Source organism: Procambarus clarkii, chromosome 32 (assembly GCF_040958095.1).
Source record: "Procambarus clarkii isolate CNS0578487 chromosome 32, FALCON_Pclarkii_2.0, whole genome shotgun sequence".
NCBI classification, from domain to species: Eukaryota; Metazoa; Arthropoda; class Malacostraca; order Decapoda; family Cambaridae; genus Procambarus; species Procambarus clarkii.
In genome coordinates this window covers 29,632,580-29,651,644 of record NC_091181.1, presented here as the reverse complement: position 1 = coordinate 29,651,644, position 19,065 = coordinate 29,632,580, and the positions used below count along the sequence as shown (strand labels likewise).

General features: G+C 39.6%; 1 protein-coding gene across 1 annotated transcript in view; it reads right to left on the bottom strand.

The window, feature by feature from the left end:
• LOC123759331 (glutamate receptor ionotropic, delta-1) overlaps positions 1-19,065 on the bottom strand; it is a 54,620-nt gene that overhangs the window by 9,124 nt on the left and 26,431 nt on the right. Inside the window, exons 8-9 of the mRNA XM_045744231.2 lie at positions 1,636-1,860; positions 1,001-1,234 (exon numbers count right to left, since the gene is read on the bottom strand). Coding sequence (XP_045600187.2) covers positions 1,001-1,234; positions 1,636-1,860 — 459 coding nt within the window. The remainder of the gene's footprint in view (positions 1-1,000; positions 1,235-1,635; positions 1,861-19,065) is intronic.

Below are 19,065 nucleotides of genomic sequence, written 5' to 3'. Positions count from 1 at the left end.
CAACACTGCAAACCAGGCATGACAGGGCGGATTTCATTGAAACCTTTAAAATACTGAACAATTTGGAGGATATCAATGTGGACAATTTCTTCCAAAGGTCAGATGTAACACGAACGAGGAGCAACGGGTTCAAGCTCAACAAACCACAATGTAAGACAGAAAACAGGAAATGCTTTTTCACCCATAGGGTTGTAAACCCGTGAAACCGCCTACCCGCCGAAGTCATAACCGCCTAAACTCTGCTGGGTTTTAAAATGCAGTTGGAAAAGATCATCAGGGCAAATGGGGGGACCTTTGACAAGCCAGCTTTCTGTCCTCATCAAGGCCCCCTAGTACTGGTTGCCCTTAGGTAAAATATATATACATTTTACTCATCTCCTGAGGGGCGCCTAACAGCTGAGTGGACAGCGCTTCGGATTCATAGTCCTGAGGTTCCAAGTTCGATTCCCTGGTGGAGATGGAGGCAAATGGGGCAAAAAGTGTCTTTCATCCTGATGCCCCTGTTAACTAGCAGTAAACAGGTACCTGGGAGTTAGACAGCTGCTACGGGTTGCTTCCTGGGGGGTTAGTAACAAAAAGAAGGCCTGGTCGAGGACCGGGCCGCGGGGACACTAAGACCCGAAATCATCTCAAGATAACCTCAAAATAACTTCTTCCCCTCTCTGGTCTTATGACGGTTTCCTTTCAACTTATTATTGTTTCTGCTTGATTAAGTTTCAAGATGGATCAAAATGTGCTTGTGTGTATGAGTGCTGTGCGTGTGTTGGGGGGAGGGAGGGAGGTTATGTTGTTGTTTTAGATTCAGTTACTCAAAACAAAAGTTCCAAGTAGCATGGACTATGGTGAGCCCGTACTGGACTTACCTGGCACAGGAGAGGGGCTGTGGAGGGAGGTTAAACCAATGGTTCCTTACTTGCGTTTACCTGGTAAACTCAAGTAATTATGGTTCAAGCACGAAAGGAATTAGTACTACACAGTCTTCTTCAAACATGAAACTCACTTTCATGGGTGACCCTTTCTGCACAGCGTAGCCTGTGTCTGCAGGGAAGAAGCTGTCTTTAGCCAGATACACCCGGGTGTCCCCGTTCTTGTCGACGAAATGCATGGCAATGGCATCCCTTAGGTATGTCTTAAAGGAGATGAAAGCAAATCGTTCTTTCAGGGCCCGCTGGACACACTCCACCAGCGATGGACAGAACGTCAGCCCTCGAAAGATCTCCTGGTAGAGGGGCACCTGTAGGGAAATTAAGGGTAGATGGAGAACATTGGGGGATGCATTCTGAATAATGTACACCACATATGTAGGGCCAATCCTAGAGTATGCAGCCCCTGTTGTGGAGCCAACCACCTCAAAAATCACATATGTATACTTAAAAATGTACTGAATTGCTGGCCATAACGATGCTAAAAAAAAAAAAAGAATGGATATGGTAGACATATAAAAATACTTAAGGAAATTGACACAGTGGAAAAAGAAAATGGGATAATCACTTAACAGCATAACCATAAAAGTAGCAGGATAATGGAAAACTAAATAAGAAAGTAAAGTCGGAAATTATTGCATTAGACAATTGGTGGTAAGAAAGACAAAGTCCAAGATCTGAAAGTTGATCCAACAAATACAGATACCTGTACCTTGCTCGTCTTGAACAGCTGGTAGTCAGCAGCGCCAAAGCTGTTAATACCCCACACGAAGTTTGAGTCAAGGAGGTCCTCGAGTCTGTCGATGGTTGGGGAGAGTGCTGGCACTGTGAGGAAGGCTGTCAGGTTCCCCACATAGCACACGGTCGCCACCAGACAGAAAAGCAGCCAGAACACTGAAAACACCCGCACCATCGAGCTAGATGGCCATCTTTGTCCCTGCAACACATTACTGCATTAATCCAACGTAATTATAGATCTACCGAACATAGGGTTTGGGACTTGTACTTGTAGACTCAAAAAAACATACACACTTATCCACACTACTATGTCACAGGTGGAGTACCACAGGGTTCAGTTCTTGCACCAGTAATGTTCATTGTCTACATAAATGATCTACCAGATGGAATACAGAATTATATGAACATGTTTGCTAATGATGCTAAGATAATAGTGAAGATAAGAAACTTAGATGATTGCCATGCCCTTCAAGAAGACCTGGACAAAATAAGTGTAATGAGCACCACTTGGCAAATGGAATTTAATGTGAATAAATGCCATGTTATGGAATGTGGAATTGGAGAACATAGACCCCCACACAACCTATAAATTATGTGAGAAATCTTTAAAGAATTTGGATAAAGAAAGAGATATAAGGGTGGTTCTAGATAGAAAACTATCCACATAAAGAACATTGTACGAGGAGCCTATGCTACACTTGATAATTTCAGAATTGCTGGAAAAGATCATTAGGGCAAATGGGGGAACCTTTAACAAGCCAGCTTTCTGTCCTCATCAAGGCCCCTAGTACTGGTTGCCCTTAGGTAAAATATATATACATTTTACTCTTCTCCTAAGGGGCACCTAACAGCTGAGTGGACAGCGCTTCGGATTCATAGTCCTGAGGTTGGTGAAATACATGGATGGTGAAATACTAAAGAAATTGTTCACGACTTTTGTTAGACCAAAGCTGAAAAATGCAGCAGTTGTATGGTGCCCATATCTTAAGAAGCACATCAACAAACTGGAAAACATGCAAAGATATGCCACTAAATAGCTCCCAGAACTGAAGAACAAGAGCAATGAGGAGAGGTTAGAGACATTAAATATACTAAAACTAAAAAATAGTGGTACCTCGGCTTACGAATTTAATCCGTTCCTATAGACGGTTCATAAACCGAAGTGAATTTTCCCATAAGAAATAATGTAAATTGAATTAATCCATTCCACACTCCCCAAAAAATTAACTTCAAAGTAAATTTTATACTTAATTCACCCAATTCTTCAGTACTAAAGTACTATGTACAAGTTATTGTTTACCTTTATTGATGACTCTTGTTGGCGTATGGAAAATGGTGAGGAAGGGAGGAGGAGAAGTGGTGTTAGTGTTTGGAAGAGGAGTCCCCTTCCATTATAACATCAGGCAGTGATGACTTCTCTGGGGGTACACTCTCTGGCACGTTTTGCCTGCATACCACTAGAACCTGCTTGTGGCTCACTGCTTGATTTTCTCACTAAAAATCTATCCATAGAGGATTGTTTTCCCTTCGTTGTAACACTTCTCTGTAGTGAGGCATCACATTGTTATTAAAAAGGTTAATGCAATGGCCTACTACAGCTTGCTCTGGGCGAGTCATTTCAACAAAAGTTTGCATTTCTTCCCACAGTCTACACCACTTCTTAATTGTTGAGGAAGGGACAATCTGTACTGTCTCCTCTTCCCTGAAGACATTTCCTCAGCTGCCTCTTGTTGCTGCTCATTGTGAAGGGCTAGGAGTGTTTCGGTGGTCAGTTCTTCGCTGTGTTCCTCCACCAACTCCTCCACATCAGCACCATCCAACTCCAAGCCCAATTTCCAGCCCAGAGTAACAATTTCCTCAACAATTGGCACTTCAGGTCCAGACTCAAACCCCTTAAAGTCTAGTTCTGAAACACATTCAGGACACAATTTTCTCCAGCCAGAGATCAGGGTTCTTTGAGTCACTTCTTGCCAGGCTTTGTCAATGAGTTTTAAAGCACTATAAATGTTAAAATGTTTTTTCCAGAACTTTGAGAGTGAGGTTTGTAGAATCAGTCACTTCGAAACATTTCCGGAAAAGTACCCTTTCATTAAGTATCTTAAAATTAAATATGATTTTCTGGTCCATAGGCTGAATTAGAGGAGTGGTGTTAGGAGGAAGAAACTTTATTGTAACAAAATTAAATTTGTCCAACAATGCATCTTCCAAGCCTGGAGGAGAGGCAGGAGCATTGTCAAGGTCTTGAGTGGCAAACTTTTCTCCTGCAGATATTTGTTTATGTAAAGGGCAAACCACCTCATTCACCCACTCCATAAAAAAATTGCCTTGTCACCAATGCCTTACTATTAGCCCTCCACATCACACACATTTGGGTTTTCTGCACATTGTATTTTTTTTTAAATCCTTGGATTTTCAGAATGATACACAAGCAAGGGTTTAATTTTCAAATCGCCACTCACATTACCACACAATACAAGAGTTAGCCTATCTTTCATAGGCTTGTGTCTGGGCAATGACTTCTCCTCCTGGGTAATATATGTCCTCTTAGGCAATCTTTTCCAGAATAGTCCTGCCTTGTCATAATTAAACACTTGTTGTGGTAGGTATCCCTCACTCTAAAAAATCTTTAAATTTGTCAACAACTCATTCAGCCGCTGGTTTGTCTGAGCTGGCAGCCTCCTCATGCCTCACAACACTGAATGCCACATCTTTTTCTAAATTTCTCAAACCATCCCTTGCTTGCCTTAAACTCTCTTGTATTTACATCACTCTTTCCAGGGGTTTTCTTTAAAAGGTCTTCATGCAATTGCCTTGCTTTCTCACAAATGATGGCCTCTGAAATGCTATCCTGCTAACATCTTCTTGTGTATCCATATTAATAACAACTTTTCGACATCCTCAAGTGTTTATGTTCTTTGTTTCTTGATGGTTGATACATCTTTTGCCACTTTAGCACTCATAATGTCCTTATTCTTAGCAATTATAGAGCATTGCATTGACATAGATTTGTTGTACTGCCTTGCTAGTTCTACAACCCGTGTACCATTTTCATGTTTACGAATGATCTCTTGTTTTTTCTCTATGGTCATTCTCACATGTATTTTCTTGGCTTGAACCTTACCACTGGCTTTCTTGGGACCCATGGCGAGATATATAATAATAACTTATGTTCAAATACCCAAAAATCTTAAAAAAAAAAAAATTCTTTACAAAGAATTCAGGCACAATTGTCACTAGGCGGGAGGCACCGGTAAATTGAGGTGCAGTCGCCGTGCCACCACACACTAGGTCAGCCATACGCATATCAACAAACTATGTTTCCCGAGGCAAAGTTTGTAACCCATTTCGGATTTTACGAAGAAAGTGGGCTCGTAACCCGAAAACTTCATAAAGAAGGGCATTCGTAAACAAGGTGTCACATTAGAAGAAAAAAAGGAGGCAATAAGATTACTACATACAAAATAGTAACTGGAATCGATAAAATTGATAGGGAAGAATTCCTGAGACCTGGAACTTCAAGGTCATAGATTTAAAGTAACTAAACAAAGCTGTCAAAGAAATATAAGAAAATTAAATTTCCCAAACAGTGGTAGATGGTTGAAACAAATTAGGTGAGAAGGTGATGGAGGCCAAAACGGTCAGTAGTTTCAAAGAGATATACGACAGAGTGCTGGGAAGACGGGCCACCACGAGCGTAGCTCTCATCCTATAACTACACTTAGGTAATTACACACACACATCCAAGAGTCAATGCTCAGTCCTGCAGGCACAAATAGGTGAGTACACACACATTCATCTACAGACCAGTATCACTGACAAGCATGCCCTGTAAAGTACTGTACTGTTCTTGCATCATCAGGTTGAGACTAGTTACACACTGAGAGAGAATTAGGTATGTAAACAAATACCAACATGGCTTTGGGGAAGGAAAATAATGCCTAAAAAACTTAATGGAGTTATATGATAAAGTAATAAGAATACGGCAGGACAGAGAAGTATGTGCAGATTGCATATTTCTGGACTGCCAAAAAGTCTCTGTCAGAAAGCTTTGATACAGTACCCCAATAAGAAATGGTTGGAGAAACTGGCTGGAGTAATAGGTAAGGTGCTCCCAGTGGATTAGGGAGTACCTAAGCAACAAGAAGTATTGAGTTACCGTGAGAGCCGAGACCTCAGAATGGCATGAAGTCACCAGCGGAGTCCCACAGGGATCTGTACTCGGATCTATCTTGCTTCTGATATACTGTATATGAATGGTCTTCCAGAGGATATAGACTCATTGCTCTCAATGTTAACTGATGATGCTAAAATTATGAGAAGGACTAAGGCAGAGGAGGATAGCAAGAGACTACAAGAAGACCTAGACAGGCTGAAGGAATGGTCCACCAAATGGCTACTATAACTTACCAGCTGGGAGATGAAATCCTTCAAGAATCAGGAGAGAAAGATCTGGGGGTTGGTACTATGCCAGACCTGCCCCCCGAAGCCCACATCAAAATTAAATCATCAGTGATGTATGTGAGGCTGGCAAAAATAAGAACTGCTTTCAGAAACTTGTGTAAGGAATCATTCAGAACCTTATATACCTTATATGTAGGACCAATACTGAGGTATGCAGCTCCAACATGAAGTCCATATCTAGTTAAACACAAAACGAAGTTAGAAAAGGTTAATAGGTATGCACCAGGCTAGTTTACAAGCTGAGAGGTAAAGACTATGGGGAAAGCCTACTGGAATTAAACTTCATAACACTAGAAGATTGAAGTGTTAGCACAGACATAATTATCAAAAAAAAAAAATTCTCAGATGAACTGACAGGTTAGAGAGACAAGCTATTTAGCATGGATGGTTTGTGTAGCACCCTTGTTCGAGTGCCACTCGAACAAGTTGGAAACTTAGTACCCAAATGAACCACAGCAACATTAGAAAGAATTTGTTCAGTGTGAGAGTAGTTAACAAATGGAATGCATTACGAAGCAATGTGCAGCTGGCAGACAAACAAGAACCTTTCACACTAGAGTTGCTATACCGATGATGATACTTTTCAAGAAGCTAGTGCTCTCTAGAGTGGAATACTGCTGCACAGTGACAGCCCCTTTCAAAGCTGGAGAAATTGCTGACCTGGCGAGCGTGCAGAGATCTTTTACTGCTAGAATCCACTCAATAAAACATCTAAACTATTGGGGCCGACTAAAGAGCCTAAATCTGTATTCTCTTGAGCGCAGGTGGGAGAGATACATAATAATTTACACATGGAAAATAGTAGAGGGGCTGGTCCCAAACCTGCACACAGAAATAACAGCACATGAGACCAGAAGGCATGGCAGGATGTGCAGAATACCCCCGTTGAAGAGCAGAGGTGCAACAGGTACTTTGAGAGAGAACTCTATCAACATCAGAGGCCCGAGACTGTTCAACATGCTTCCGCTACACATTAGGGGCACAACTGGCCGACCCCTCACAGTGTTCAAGAGAGAACTTGACAAACACCTCCAAAGGATACCTGATCAACCAGGCTGTGACTCATATGTCAGGCTGCGAGCAGCCACGTCCAACAGCCTGGTTGACCAGTCCAGCAACCAGGAGGCCTGGTTGACAACCGGGCAGCGGGGTCACTAAGCCTCGGAATCATCAAGGTAACCTCAAAGTAAGGACTTATACTCAGGAGGCAGAGGCAGACTCCATACAGTTTCAAATGTAGTTATGATAGAGCCCAATATAAGAATGCAGTCCCCCGTTGATCTGTGGAATTACCCAAAGCCTCCTGACATTACACAAGTAATGAAGAAATATGGTATATTTACTAACTACAATGTTGGTGCAGAATGCAGAACATGAAAAAACCTGTGTATACTCTGAAATAACCTCATTTCATAATGAAATAAGTAAATATGTGGCAGGTGATGCCATAGTATAATATTTTATTTACAAGAATCTCACCAATGGGTTGGTGAGATTACATAGTGATATTTTTACATTCTTGCAAAGCCACTAACATGCACAGAGTTTCAGGCAGGACCTTAATCTAACATATCGATTCTTATCTTAAACGATTCATATCTTAAACGATTCTTCGCGGCAGGGGATCGTATTCCAGGGACCATAGGATTAAGGACTTGCCCGAAACGCTACGCGTACTAGTGGCTGTACAAGAATGTAACAACTCTTGTATATATCACAAAAAAAAAAAAAAAAAAAAAAAAAAAAAATATCCGATAAGATGAAAAGGTACAGTACATTGTAGCAACGTTTTACATGAACAAATAACTACAATATAAACTGACAGAGGGGATTACACTGGTAAAGATATATGTCTTAAGTACTGTACACTAATATTGGGGAAGTAGGTACTGCAAAATACAGTGGGAGTCTGAAGCACAAGGTAGGAGACTATGAGGATGAAATTAGGTACTTTATGGTTTGACTTTTGAATAGAGCATGGATTGAATTTTTTTTTTTTAATTCATCAGGGGGTGAGTTCCAAAGACTAGGCCCTTTTATTTGAATGGAGTTGTTGCATATCATTTTACACATTTTAGTTGCATAGTAAGTCGACAGTCCAAGCGACAATTGAAATTTAAATAAGTTTATTGAGGTATTAATACACACAAAGGGATGAGGTAGCTCAAGCTATTCTCACCCCATTCAGTACAACAAGTGACAATGTTGTGAAGTGAATTTTCCCAGATGTATTGTTGACTGGAGAGTGTTTGCTGGTATATCAGCCCCCTGTACACTGTGATCCAGTCATCGTGCTTCTCTGCTCAAATTATCACAAATTTATTTGGGAATATTAACAAGTAGAATGCATATTTATAATATAGTATCTATCATAAATAGCCACAAAACATTTAAGATTTATTTAAATATATGTGTATGGAAGTTAAATCAATTCCATAGGGACAATAGTTTTGTTATATAGATACTAATCGTTATTCGTTGGTATGCATTGGCTATTTTATTTACCCATGTCTTTTCACTCGTAAAACATTGAATCCTATACGCTCTCTGATACATTGCTTAATAGATTCACAAATAAAGCTTATATTTGTACATGTTATCAGAAAGGCAGAGAAAATATAGTGTTTGTGAATCCATCACAGAGATTATACCTTACTAGAGAGGAAAGATAATCATATTTTAAAGAAGATTTCTTGGCCGACGCACTCCTTATCAATGGGAACTACGACTCTTCGAAGATCAATGTTAATGTTATCTAGCAATCTGTCCTCGGTATACCATAGTACTTACGTCACATAATGCGCATAGTTCCTATGCTGCTAATGTTCATAGTTTTCCTATTGTAGATTTAAAGTTATTAGCTATCACCAGGCTCCCACCCTTCCTCACGTACCATAGTACGTCGCATAGTACTCGTCCCATTGCTGTGGACAGCATAATAGTCTATTTGCTGAATGTTGAACAATAATTGTAATTTTCCATTCCCACTGCTGGTGTGAGATTTGCATACCATTTTCCATCCTATTCGAATATCACTGAGCAGCTACACCCTATTGAAGGCACGTACTGTAGTTTTGTTTTGAGAAATCCTGGTAATTCTCAGTAAATTATAACAATTATTCTATGAAACATTATCTGTATATATTTCAATTGGTGCCAAATTATAATATACACTATGCAAATTGCATAAAATGGATCGTACATTATGTATTACAAAACATGAATTGGGTAGAGTATACAGCTCTCCTGCCCACAGGATTGGTATAATAATTCTAATTCATTGTGTTGGGGGACAGGAACCCAGAGTGTATTCATACAAGTTAGGCTTATATCGAGGTTTCCCCCCTCCCTCACCAAGGCCGAATTACTGACCCTGTCAAGGATGCAACCCCACAATAAGCTGACTAACTCCTGATTACCTACTCACTGCTAGGTGAACAGAGCCATTAGCTGAAAGGAAATGTGCCCAACCATTCCTGTCTCACTCGGAATTCAAATCCAGAATTCTCAATTGTGCATCGAGAACAAATCCGACTGTACTACCAGGTAAGGGGAAAAATACTGTTCACAGGAAAAATAAATATCTCTTTGATATCCCGAGTCAAACTTAACTGTGTAAGCACTCTGCAAATAAAGGGACCTAGTCTATGGAACTCACTCTAACAAACTGAAAAGCTGTCCAACTTTTGCCTTATTCAAAAACAAAACTAAAAAGTACCTAATTTCATCTTCATAGTTTCCAACCTAGTGCTTTAAACTTGCACTGTATCTAATGCTGCCCAATCCCTCATTATTTGTATCTAAGCCATATAACTTTACCATTGTATTCATTGATAGTGTTCCGAACCTTAATGGAATCTGACCCATATATCAATCAGGTCAACCCATGTGTTGCGTTTCCAAAAGGGTCGCCCATGTTAGAATCGGTGAACGCCCTAGTAATATTGTTGAAAACATCTTGATAACTTATTAAACCAAAGGTCTTTTCATGTCAGAAGAACGGCAGAAACTGGATCTATATATGAAAACTCTTTCAGGACAAAATTTAAAGTAAAACTAAAGATATTTGTAGTTGTATAAAAGTTGCATTTTTTCATCGGTCGTAGAGCCGGAAATCCGCAATATTCATCTCAGAACAATGCTTATTTCACGCAGAATCGTTAATAAACGTAAGATTTTTATACGTCTCAAGAAAGATAGAAACATAATCTTCATTTTAAATGCCTTACCATGGGCATATTTGTATTTAAAGCGAAGATACGTGTATTTTTCTAATCGGCGAGCTCCGATCCCGCACAGATCGAGCAACGGAGTAACTCTCTCTCAGAACAATGCTTATTTCACGAAAAATTCGTTAATAAACGCAAATGTTTTTATATGTATTGAGAAAGATAGAAATATAAGCTTCATTTTAAATACTTTACCATAGATATATATAAAGTTCTAATGAAGATACATGTGTTTTAATAATCGCCGAGCTCCGACCCCGCACAGACTGATCGACAGAGCAACTCTCTCTCAGAACAATGCTTATTTCACGTAAATTCGTTAATAAACACATATGTTTTATATGTCTCAAGAAAGATAGAAATATAAGCTTCATTTTAAATACATTAATATTAGACATATATAAAGCTCAAGTGAAGATACATACGTTTTTATAGTGGCATTCAGTAGCTTGTCGGTCATGGAATGCAGAAGCCTACGCACTTTTTTTTTTTTTTTTTTTGAGATATATACAAGAGTTGTTACATTCTTGTACAGCCACTAGTACGCGTAGCGTTTCGGGCAAGTCCTTAATCCTATGGTCCCTGGAATACGATCCCCTGCCGCGAAGAATCGTTTTGTTCGTTCACTTGCCAATATAGTGTGTAATTAACAAAGATACGCTTATAAAGCCTAAAATATTATATGCCTTCAGAAAGATAGAGATATGCTCGTTATTGTGAGTGCACCAAAGGAAATATATCTTGTTGGAGGACAAAGATATGTAGCGAGTAGATTATCCAATAATATACTCGCTCCAAATGCATTGTTAATTTTCCTGTCAACCTTTGGAGATGAATGAGGTGAGGCGTTGCCCGGGCAATACGGTGAGGAGTTGCCCGGGCATATAAGCAGCAGGATAGCAAACATAAACAAGAGTCTACTTTCAAGTGTGGTCTAGAGCAGACACTTGCGAGATACTGTACCAACGCTCAGTGCGCTCAACTCACCAACGTATCACCTGTGTACTTCTGTATATTCGACCAAATATATATATAGTATCTTAGTGTCTGTGTTTATTTGTCACCATACTTTACGTAACAATAGAACCGTTACATTGGTGACCCCAGAGAGTTTCGACGATACCCAGCCACGATGGACTACAACATGGACTCTCACTGGACCTCCACTGCTGCTGCTTGCTGTGGACCGCAGCCACCTGTCATGGAACGTTGCCAACACCCTTGCCATAGCTATGATTTTCATCGCGATCGTCTCTGCATTTTCATCTACTACGGCTTTGCTGCTCCACGATCACTACTCACTCATCTGGCAGCTTCATCAGTAACTACATAATGTGTGATCTACAGCCTGTCCTGCCGACTCTCCGTCGCTGCCAGGGCACTGCTTGTTCTACAGGGGCGCCCACGAAAGCTGCTCTTTCGTCAGATTCATCTACACGTTCACTGCATTTTGATACTCTGCCGACTCAAGCCCTTTGCGCAGTACAGGACTTACAGCTTGCGTTTCCGACTCTTCGTCGCCTCCAGGACAATTCAGCTCTAGCAGTGATTACCTCGTTGTCCTAACTACGTGCCTACATTACCTCCTAATGTCCTGGTGCCCGAGCCCATTCGCCCCGGATCTAAATGCTCCACCAGCGACCCAAGGACGCAACAATTATGCACATTCTTCTCTCCTGCTACACCGAGCTTGTCCACACACTGCCTACATCTTTTGGTACCAGACTACAATTTCCACAGTCAACAATGTAGTACTCGGCGTGTACAGTCCTAATCAACCCAAGACGTTACAGCTTCCACACAGAGCAGACAGCAGACTACGACCGCATCGAGCCGCCACGCTCTCGCTCCCCGAGTTTAGACACTCACAATTCTCAATCGAGCCGCCACGCTCTCGCTCCCCGAGTTTAGACACTCACAATTCTCAATCGAGCCGCCACGCTCTCCCACATAGAGCTCCACGACTCCGGCCTCACTCAGCTCTCTGCTCTGCTCCAGGCTTCAGCGAAGAGGAGGAAGTTAACTTTGATGGTTATGTAACGCGAGCAGGGCGTACAATTCACTGACCAGCTAAGTTCCTTGATCAAGTATTTTTCCTTTCATCCCCTGGGAGGGGGAGTTCTGTAGCGAGTAGATTATCCAATAATATACTCGCTCCAAATGCATTGTTAATTTTCCTGTCAACCTTTGGAGATGAATGAGGTGAGGCGTTGCCCGGGCAATACGGTGAGGAGTTGCCCGGGCATATAAGCAGCAGGATAGCAAACATAAACAAGAGTCTACTTTCAAGTGTGGTCTAGAGCAGACACTTGCGAGATACTGTACCAACGCTCAGTGCGCTCAACTCACCAACGTATCACCTGTGTACTTCTGTATATTCGACCAAATATATATATAGTATCTTAGTGTCTGTGTTTATTTGTCACCATACTTTACGTAACAATAGAACCGTTACAGATATATCAATTCTAAAATAAGTTTCGACTCTCGCTCGGGCGAGAGATAGCGCGACTCTCGCCCCATCTATTGGAGATTCTGTTCACCTAATGACCCAAAGCTACTCAAAGCCTCCTAGCATTACTTAAATAATGAAGAAATATGGTATATTTATTCACTATAATGTTGGTACTTAATGCAGAACACGAGAAAACATATATTTACTATAAAATAATATACTTCCATTATGAAATAAGTAAATATGTGGCCTCATAGGAAGTCAACGGTCCAGGTGTCAATGTTGTGGAGCGACTTATCCAAGATATATTGTCTGGAAAGTGTTGGCATATCAACCTTCTGTACACAGTGATCCAGTCGTCGCACTTCTCTCCTTAAATGATCGCAAATTTAGTTTATTATATTAACAAGTAGAATACGTATTTCTAATAATATCTAACATAACTAGCCAGAAAATATTTAAGACTTATTGAAAAATACATGTCTGGAAGTTAAATCGACTTCATAGAACAATAGTGTTGGTCTATACTAATCGTTATTCGTTAGTATGCGTTCGATACTTAAAACATTTACTGTACTGATGTAAAATCTCCCATGTCTCTTCGCACATGGAACACCGAACCTTACACACTCTCTGATATATTGTTTAATTAATAGAGATTCACTAATAAAGCTTATAATTGTATATGTTATGTATTGTATTGCGAGGGCATATGTATATGTATTGCGAGGGCAGCGGCGAGGGCGGGCGGAGTGAGGCAGAGCCCCATTGTGCGCCCGTATTTATACGGCCCCAAACTGCCCGCGCAACGCCGCGGGACGCGCTGCGCAATTGTTTCTTTCTCCCCCGCCAGAAAAATCCCCGCTTGTGAAGCAGTGACCATTTTCTGACCAGGGGGAGAAAGATACTGGCAGTATGGGGCGTTAAAGTTTATTGAGGATTAAATTCTGCAGAACATGTAAATATATAGAGTTCAAATATAAAGTAAGTAATTATATAAAGTCTATATTAAACACGGTTTATATTATAGACTTATAACAAAGTTGATATTATATTAAACTTAATATTGAACATGTAAATATATAAAGTAAATATATAACGTTTATATCAAAATATATAAAGTAAATATATAAAGTAAGAATTAACAGTAACAATTCCAAGTCCAAGGACTAGATTTAACTTAAGGTACACCCGTAGTAAGTATGAGACCTTAGCCTATAGTGACATGGAAACTAATTCTGCAGAAACCTAAAGGTTAACTGGTACTAGAATTAAGGCCGAGTGCAAATGTGTAGTAATTATATAACACTAGGATATAACAGGCAGGACACAAAGAATAACTAATAAGTGAGAGACCACATAACACGTAATGTACCCGGCCAAGAGGCCGTAAAAGACCTAATGGATAAGGAGAAGGGGGTGTGACTACAAGTAGGGCTTACTAGCACCTAGACTGGGCAAAGTATTAGCTGCGGACAGCGGGACACTTGGGGACCGGCGCTGCACCCCCCTTCCCACATGCAGTGGGGAGACAATCGGGACAACTGTGCAAAGCATGACGGGGGTACAAAAGCAGCCGCTTGCAAAGGGGGGGAGGATGGGGTTTTGCGAGGGCAGCGGCGAGGGCAGGCGGAGTGAGGCAGAGCCCCATTGTGCGCCCGTATTTATACGGCCCCAAACTGCCCGCGCAACGCCGCAGGACGCGCTGCGCAATTGTTTCTTTCTCCCCCGCCAGAAAAATCCCCGCTTGTGAAGCAGTGACCATATGTTATCAAAAAGGCATAGATAAAGTAGTTCTTACGTTTTAGTCACAGAGATTAGATATTAGTAAAGTAAAGTTCATTTTATTCAGGAAAGTACATAAATAGTCGATTTACAAACATAATATTGGATTTATAGATAGAGCTAGTACATACAATACCTAAAGCCACTAGTACGCATAGCGTTTTGGGCATATTATTGAGAGGAAAGATATTTATAATTAAACAATTTTTTGTTTACCGACGCTCTCCCTATTGATGAGAACTACAACCTAATGAAGATAAATGTTAATTTTATGTAGATACTGTAATAAACGAAAGTTTTTAATGTCATCAGAGAAGCAGAAATATAGGCAAATTTTAAATCCCTTGTCATAAATATAACTGAAGTGAAAGCAAAGATATATGCATTTTGATAGTTACAAAGACAGCTCTTTAACACGGGTGGAACACGAACAAGGGGAACTTAGTACCCAAATGAGCCGCAGAGATATTAGAAAGAATTTTTTTCAGTGTCAGAGTAGTTAACAAATGGAATGTATTAAGCAGTGATGTGGTGGAGGCTGACTCCATACACAATTTCAAATGTAGATGTGATAGAGCCCAATAGGCTCAGGAACCTGTACACCTGTTGATTGACGGTTGAGTCAGGACCAAAGAACCAAAGCTCAACCCCTGCAAGCACAAATTAGGTGAGTACAACTAGATGAATACAGCTGAGGGGCGGGACCAAACAGCTGAAGCTCAATTCCCTACGCATAACTAGGCGAGTCCATAGGAATTACCGTTTGTCCTGGCGCCATCTATGTTTTGACAGCAGTACTACTAATGTTCCCACGTTATGTGATGATCGCTATACGGGTGTTATGGTCAGTTGCTCTTCTATATATGTTTATGGACAACGTAGGTGATTTGAGGCAATTTGCGGCCAGAGTGAAATAGTATCCACGCTGTGAGTGATGGAGGAGGATATATACTGCTGTGTACTCGACCAGCGGGTGAGAGGTAAGTTATATCGAACAATTATGGGGAATAGATGGGTTCTTTTTAGCGTAGAATGTCAGGTAACCGGTAACTACACAGATGGGGTAGTGTTTTTTTAAGTCTTTATTTACTAAAGTGGAACATTACATTATGCCTTTAGCTGAACAAGTCCACTGGTGGGGGAAGTAGACGGGTTTTATGAGAGTAATTTTACCTAAATACAGTATTTGTATTTGGTTTAGTTCAGCCGTTACCAGGGAGGGTGTATCTTTACTCTAATCTAAAAATTCTAGCTGGACAAAGTGATTAAATAAATTGAATAGAACAAAGTGGTTTGCCAGGGTGCTTAACATTTAGTTTAGTTCACTTAGTATGCAGCCCATGCTTAAAGAATGCAAGTTTATCATATTGAATTTACCGTAGTTTTACTGCATTTAATATACCGTTTTTACCCTATTTAATTATGTCGGGTAAAGGCCGGTCGTGAAAAGTTCCTAATATAGCAAGTTTTAAAGGAAAAGTTTGAGTTAACTTTAACGCTTAAGTTAGTGACCAATTAGCTTAGTCTATTGTGAGGAAAGTTACTAGAATCTAACATTGCAAGTGCCATTTCTCTACTCTTTTTGAGAAACATGACTAGATACATGAATCGCATAGTTTTATTACTAAATGTTCATGGATTAGGTTGCATAGTTGAGGAAATGGTGATAAGATTTGTGATTTTGTGTACCTTGACTTCAGCAGAGATTTTGATAGTGGCGCAAAATTGATAGGGGCTTGGATCATTGGGAATGCTGACTGAAGTTGATTAGGTCATGGCTATACCAAACAAAATTAGTATAATTGGGGTTAAGTTGGGAGAAGTGTTGTAAGTAGTGCCTAAAAGCTCTCCTTGGACCTTGGTTATTCGCAAGATTATGGTTTAGACTGCAATAGTTGCAGAATTGGCAAATAAAAAATACTGATGCCCTATATAGTTTTGAAATGGTTGACTACCAGATGCAGTTTAATGCTGACAAATGTAAGGTTTGGGGGCTAGGTAAAGATATTGTAGATTGTTAAGAGTTAAATTTGTTGCAGGTGGTAAATTCTCCCTGAGCTGGCACTGCTCTCCAGCCTGGGATGTTGATTGGTTAGTCTTCAACTGCCTCCCAACATGGTAGTGAGGTCCTGAGCTGACATGCAGTGAGGAACGTGGAAAGCTTCCTGAATTGGCACATGGTATGCCTCCCTTTCAAACTAGCAGCTGGCACAAATGTTCCAGCTAACATCAGAATAGTGGATGAAGCCCACACTAAAATGTAAGTGGTACAGTAAATGGACACCCCCCCCCCCTCCCTTTTTGACACTGAACAGTTGGGAGGAAGGGGGGGGGGGAGAAAGTGTGGCTTATACTAAACTGTTAAACTGGTGGTACAGGTATGAACAAAATAACATAGCTATGCAAAAAACTTTTTAGTAATATTTACTGTTCACATGACAGGTTGTGGAAGGTCCTGGCAACAGAGCTGCAGGAAAATACTTGCAGATCTACAGTAAGTAGTGTTGTGTACATTGGAATTAGAGGGTAGAAGTTAATTGCTAAAAACCTATTAAATATTAGGGTATGGAAGTCTAGGCTTAGGCTAGTGGGTACCATATCTGCAAGTTTAGTCCTTCCAGGAATGTATTGAATAGAATGGTATGTTGAAATTGTGAAAATTGTAATGTGGGGCATTAGATCTTAAACAGCATAGTTGAGGGTGTTTTATTAATAATTTTAATGAAATATAAATCTTTAGTTAGCATTAAATGTTTGTTAAATAAGCTTTAATCTATAAATGTATAACACTGTTAAGGGTAATCATGAGTCAAAGTTAATGGCAGGAAAAGTTTTGTTCTAAGTGATGGTATTTTTCCCTTGAAAGTAAAAAAAAATATTCAATGTTTACTTTAGCTTGGTTTTAAATATATATAATTTTCCAGAATGTGGTTTGGAAAGTCCCAGTCCCTCTGTCACCTGCTTCAACAGAATCAGGTGAGTTGTAGTAAAGGTTAATCTGAATAGATTTGCATAAAAGTAAATAAATAGTAATAACTTTAAACAATATAGCATTGGCTAAAGATAAATGTAAATTGCCATTGAAGTGCAGTTGTGGATAGTTTCTCAAATGACATTTACTGAAACTTGGCAAATTGATGCCATATATATTTTCTAAATTAGATTTTTACTACTGCTACTAGAATATGTAGGAAAGGTAAATTCCTTAAAGAAATTTTTTCCATCTGAATTTGTAAAGTACTGAATGCTAATTTGAAAAGTAAAGCAAGATTGGCTTTAAATCTGAAAATAATTTGTTGAAATATTTTTCAGGTGAAAGTGATTGTGATGTATGGACTGGCTTGGAGTGAGTCTCCTTTACTCTGCAAAAGGAAATCTACAAAAGTGGGTAGTTTGAATTTTATGTTTTAGCTATATCAATGACCTAATCTTAATTCTCTTATCTAGTCCATTTATAGGTGTGTAACCATGTCCTACTGTTACAACCCACAGGGGATGATGCAGCTTGTACTGATCCTACCCCATTTCATAAAAGGGGACCAGGCAGTCCTGCAGATTTCCCTGTCTTGGCTTTTTCAGAGATTTGCTCTACTACCCATCTAATAGATGGACTAGATTTGCATAGGTTTAGGGACCCTTAACAATGGTTACATTGTTAATTCTCACAGGGCTTGTTTGCTGAATGGGTGGATGCATCTAAAACTTTAGTGCCTGGCATGCATTGTACAGTGCTTTCAGTAAAGCATATGTACAATGTGTTGATGGCACTAAAGTGGTGGATGTAATGCACCCATTCAGGGAACAAGCTTTGCACTATAATCAGAGGAAGGGATAGGCCTTGCTGAGCCTGCCTTAAAAGATAGGCTGTTAGGATTTTTTGGGCTTATTATTAGGCATTGGTGATAATAAAAGTAGTGTCCCTGTTTAATGTTTATTTTTCTTTTACAGGTGATTGTCTCTGGAGTTGTCTTGGCCTTTTGGATCTTCTGTTCATCTAGGAGCATCTGTCCCACAACCTGAAACAGTAATAAATATTAGATTTATTATAAATACTATATGTAAAACTTATTAAATAAAACAATTTTAATGAAACTACTTTATATACCTTATCCTGAAATTATTAAACATCTGAATTTTTTTTACTTAAATAAATACTTGGTAAAATTTACACCTATATGTAACTTTACATAGGTGCATGCAAAATGCATTGAAAAGATGTAAAAGTGGACTACCTATTCAACTTTCATAAACTAACAAATATTGCAAATTAGTCTGAAATATTAAAGTGGAAGAAACTTTAGTCAATATTTAGTTTTCATATTTGAAAGTAAATTTAAAGCTATGAAACACCTAAGCTTTGTACAAATTATATTTAGTTAATTTAAAGATCATTGTTAAATTTACAAAATATTAGAATAGTGACACTGAAGCATCTATACAACATGGTTTTCACAGTGTCTTTGGTAACTTAAAT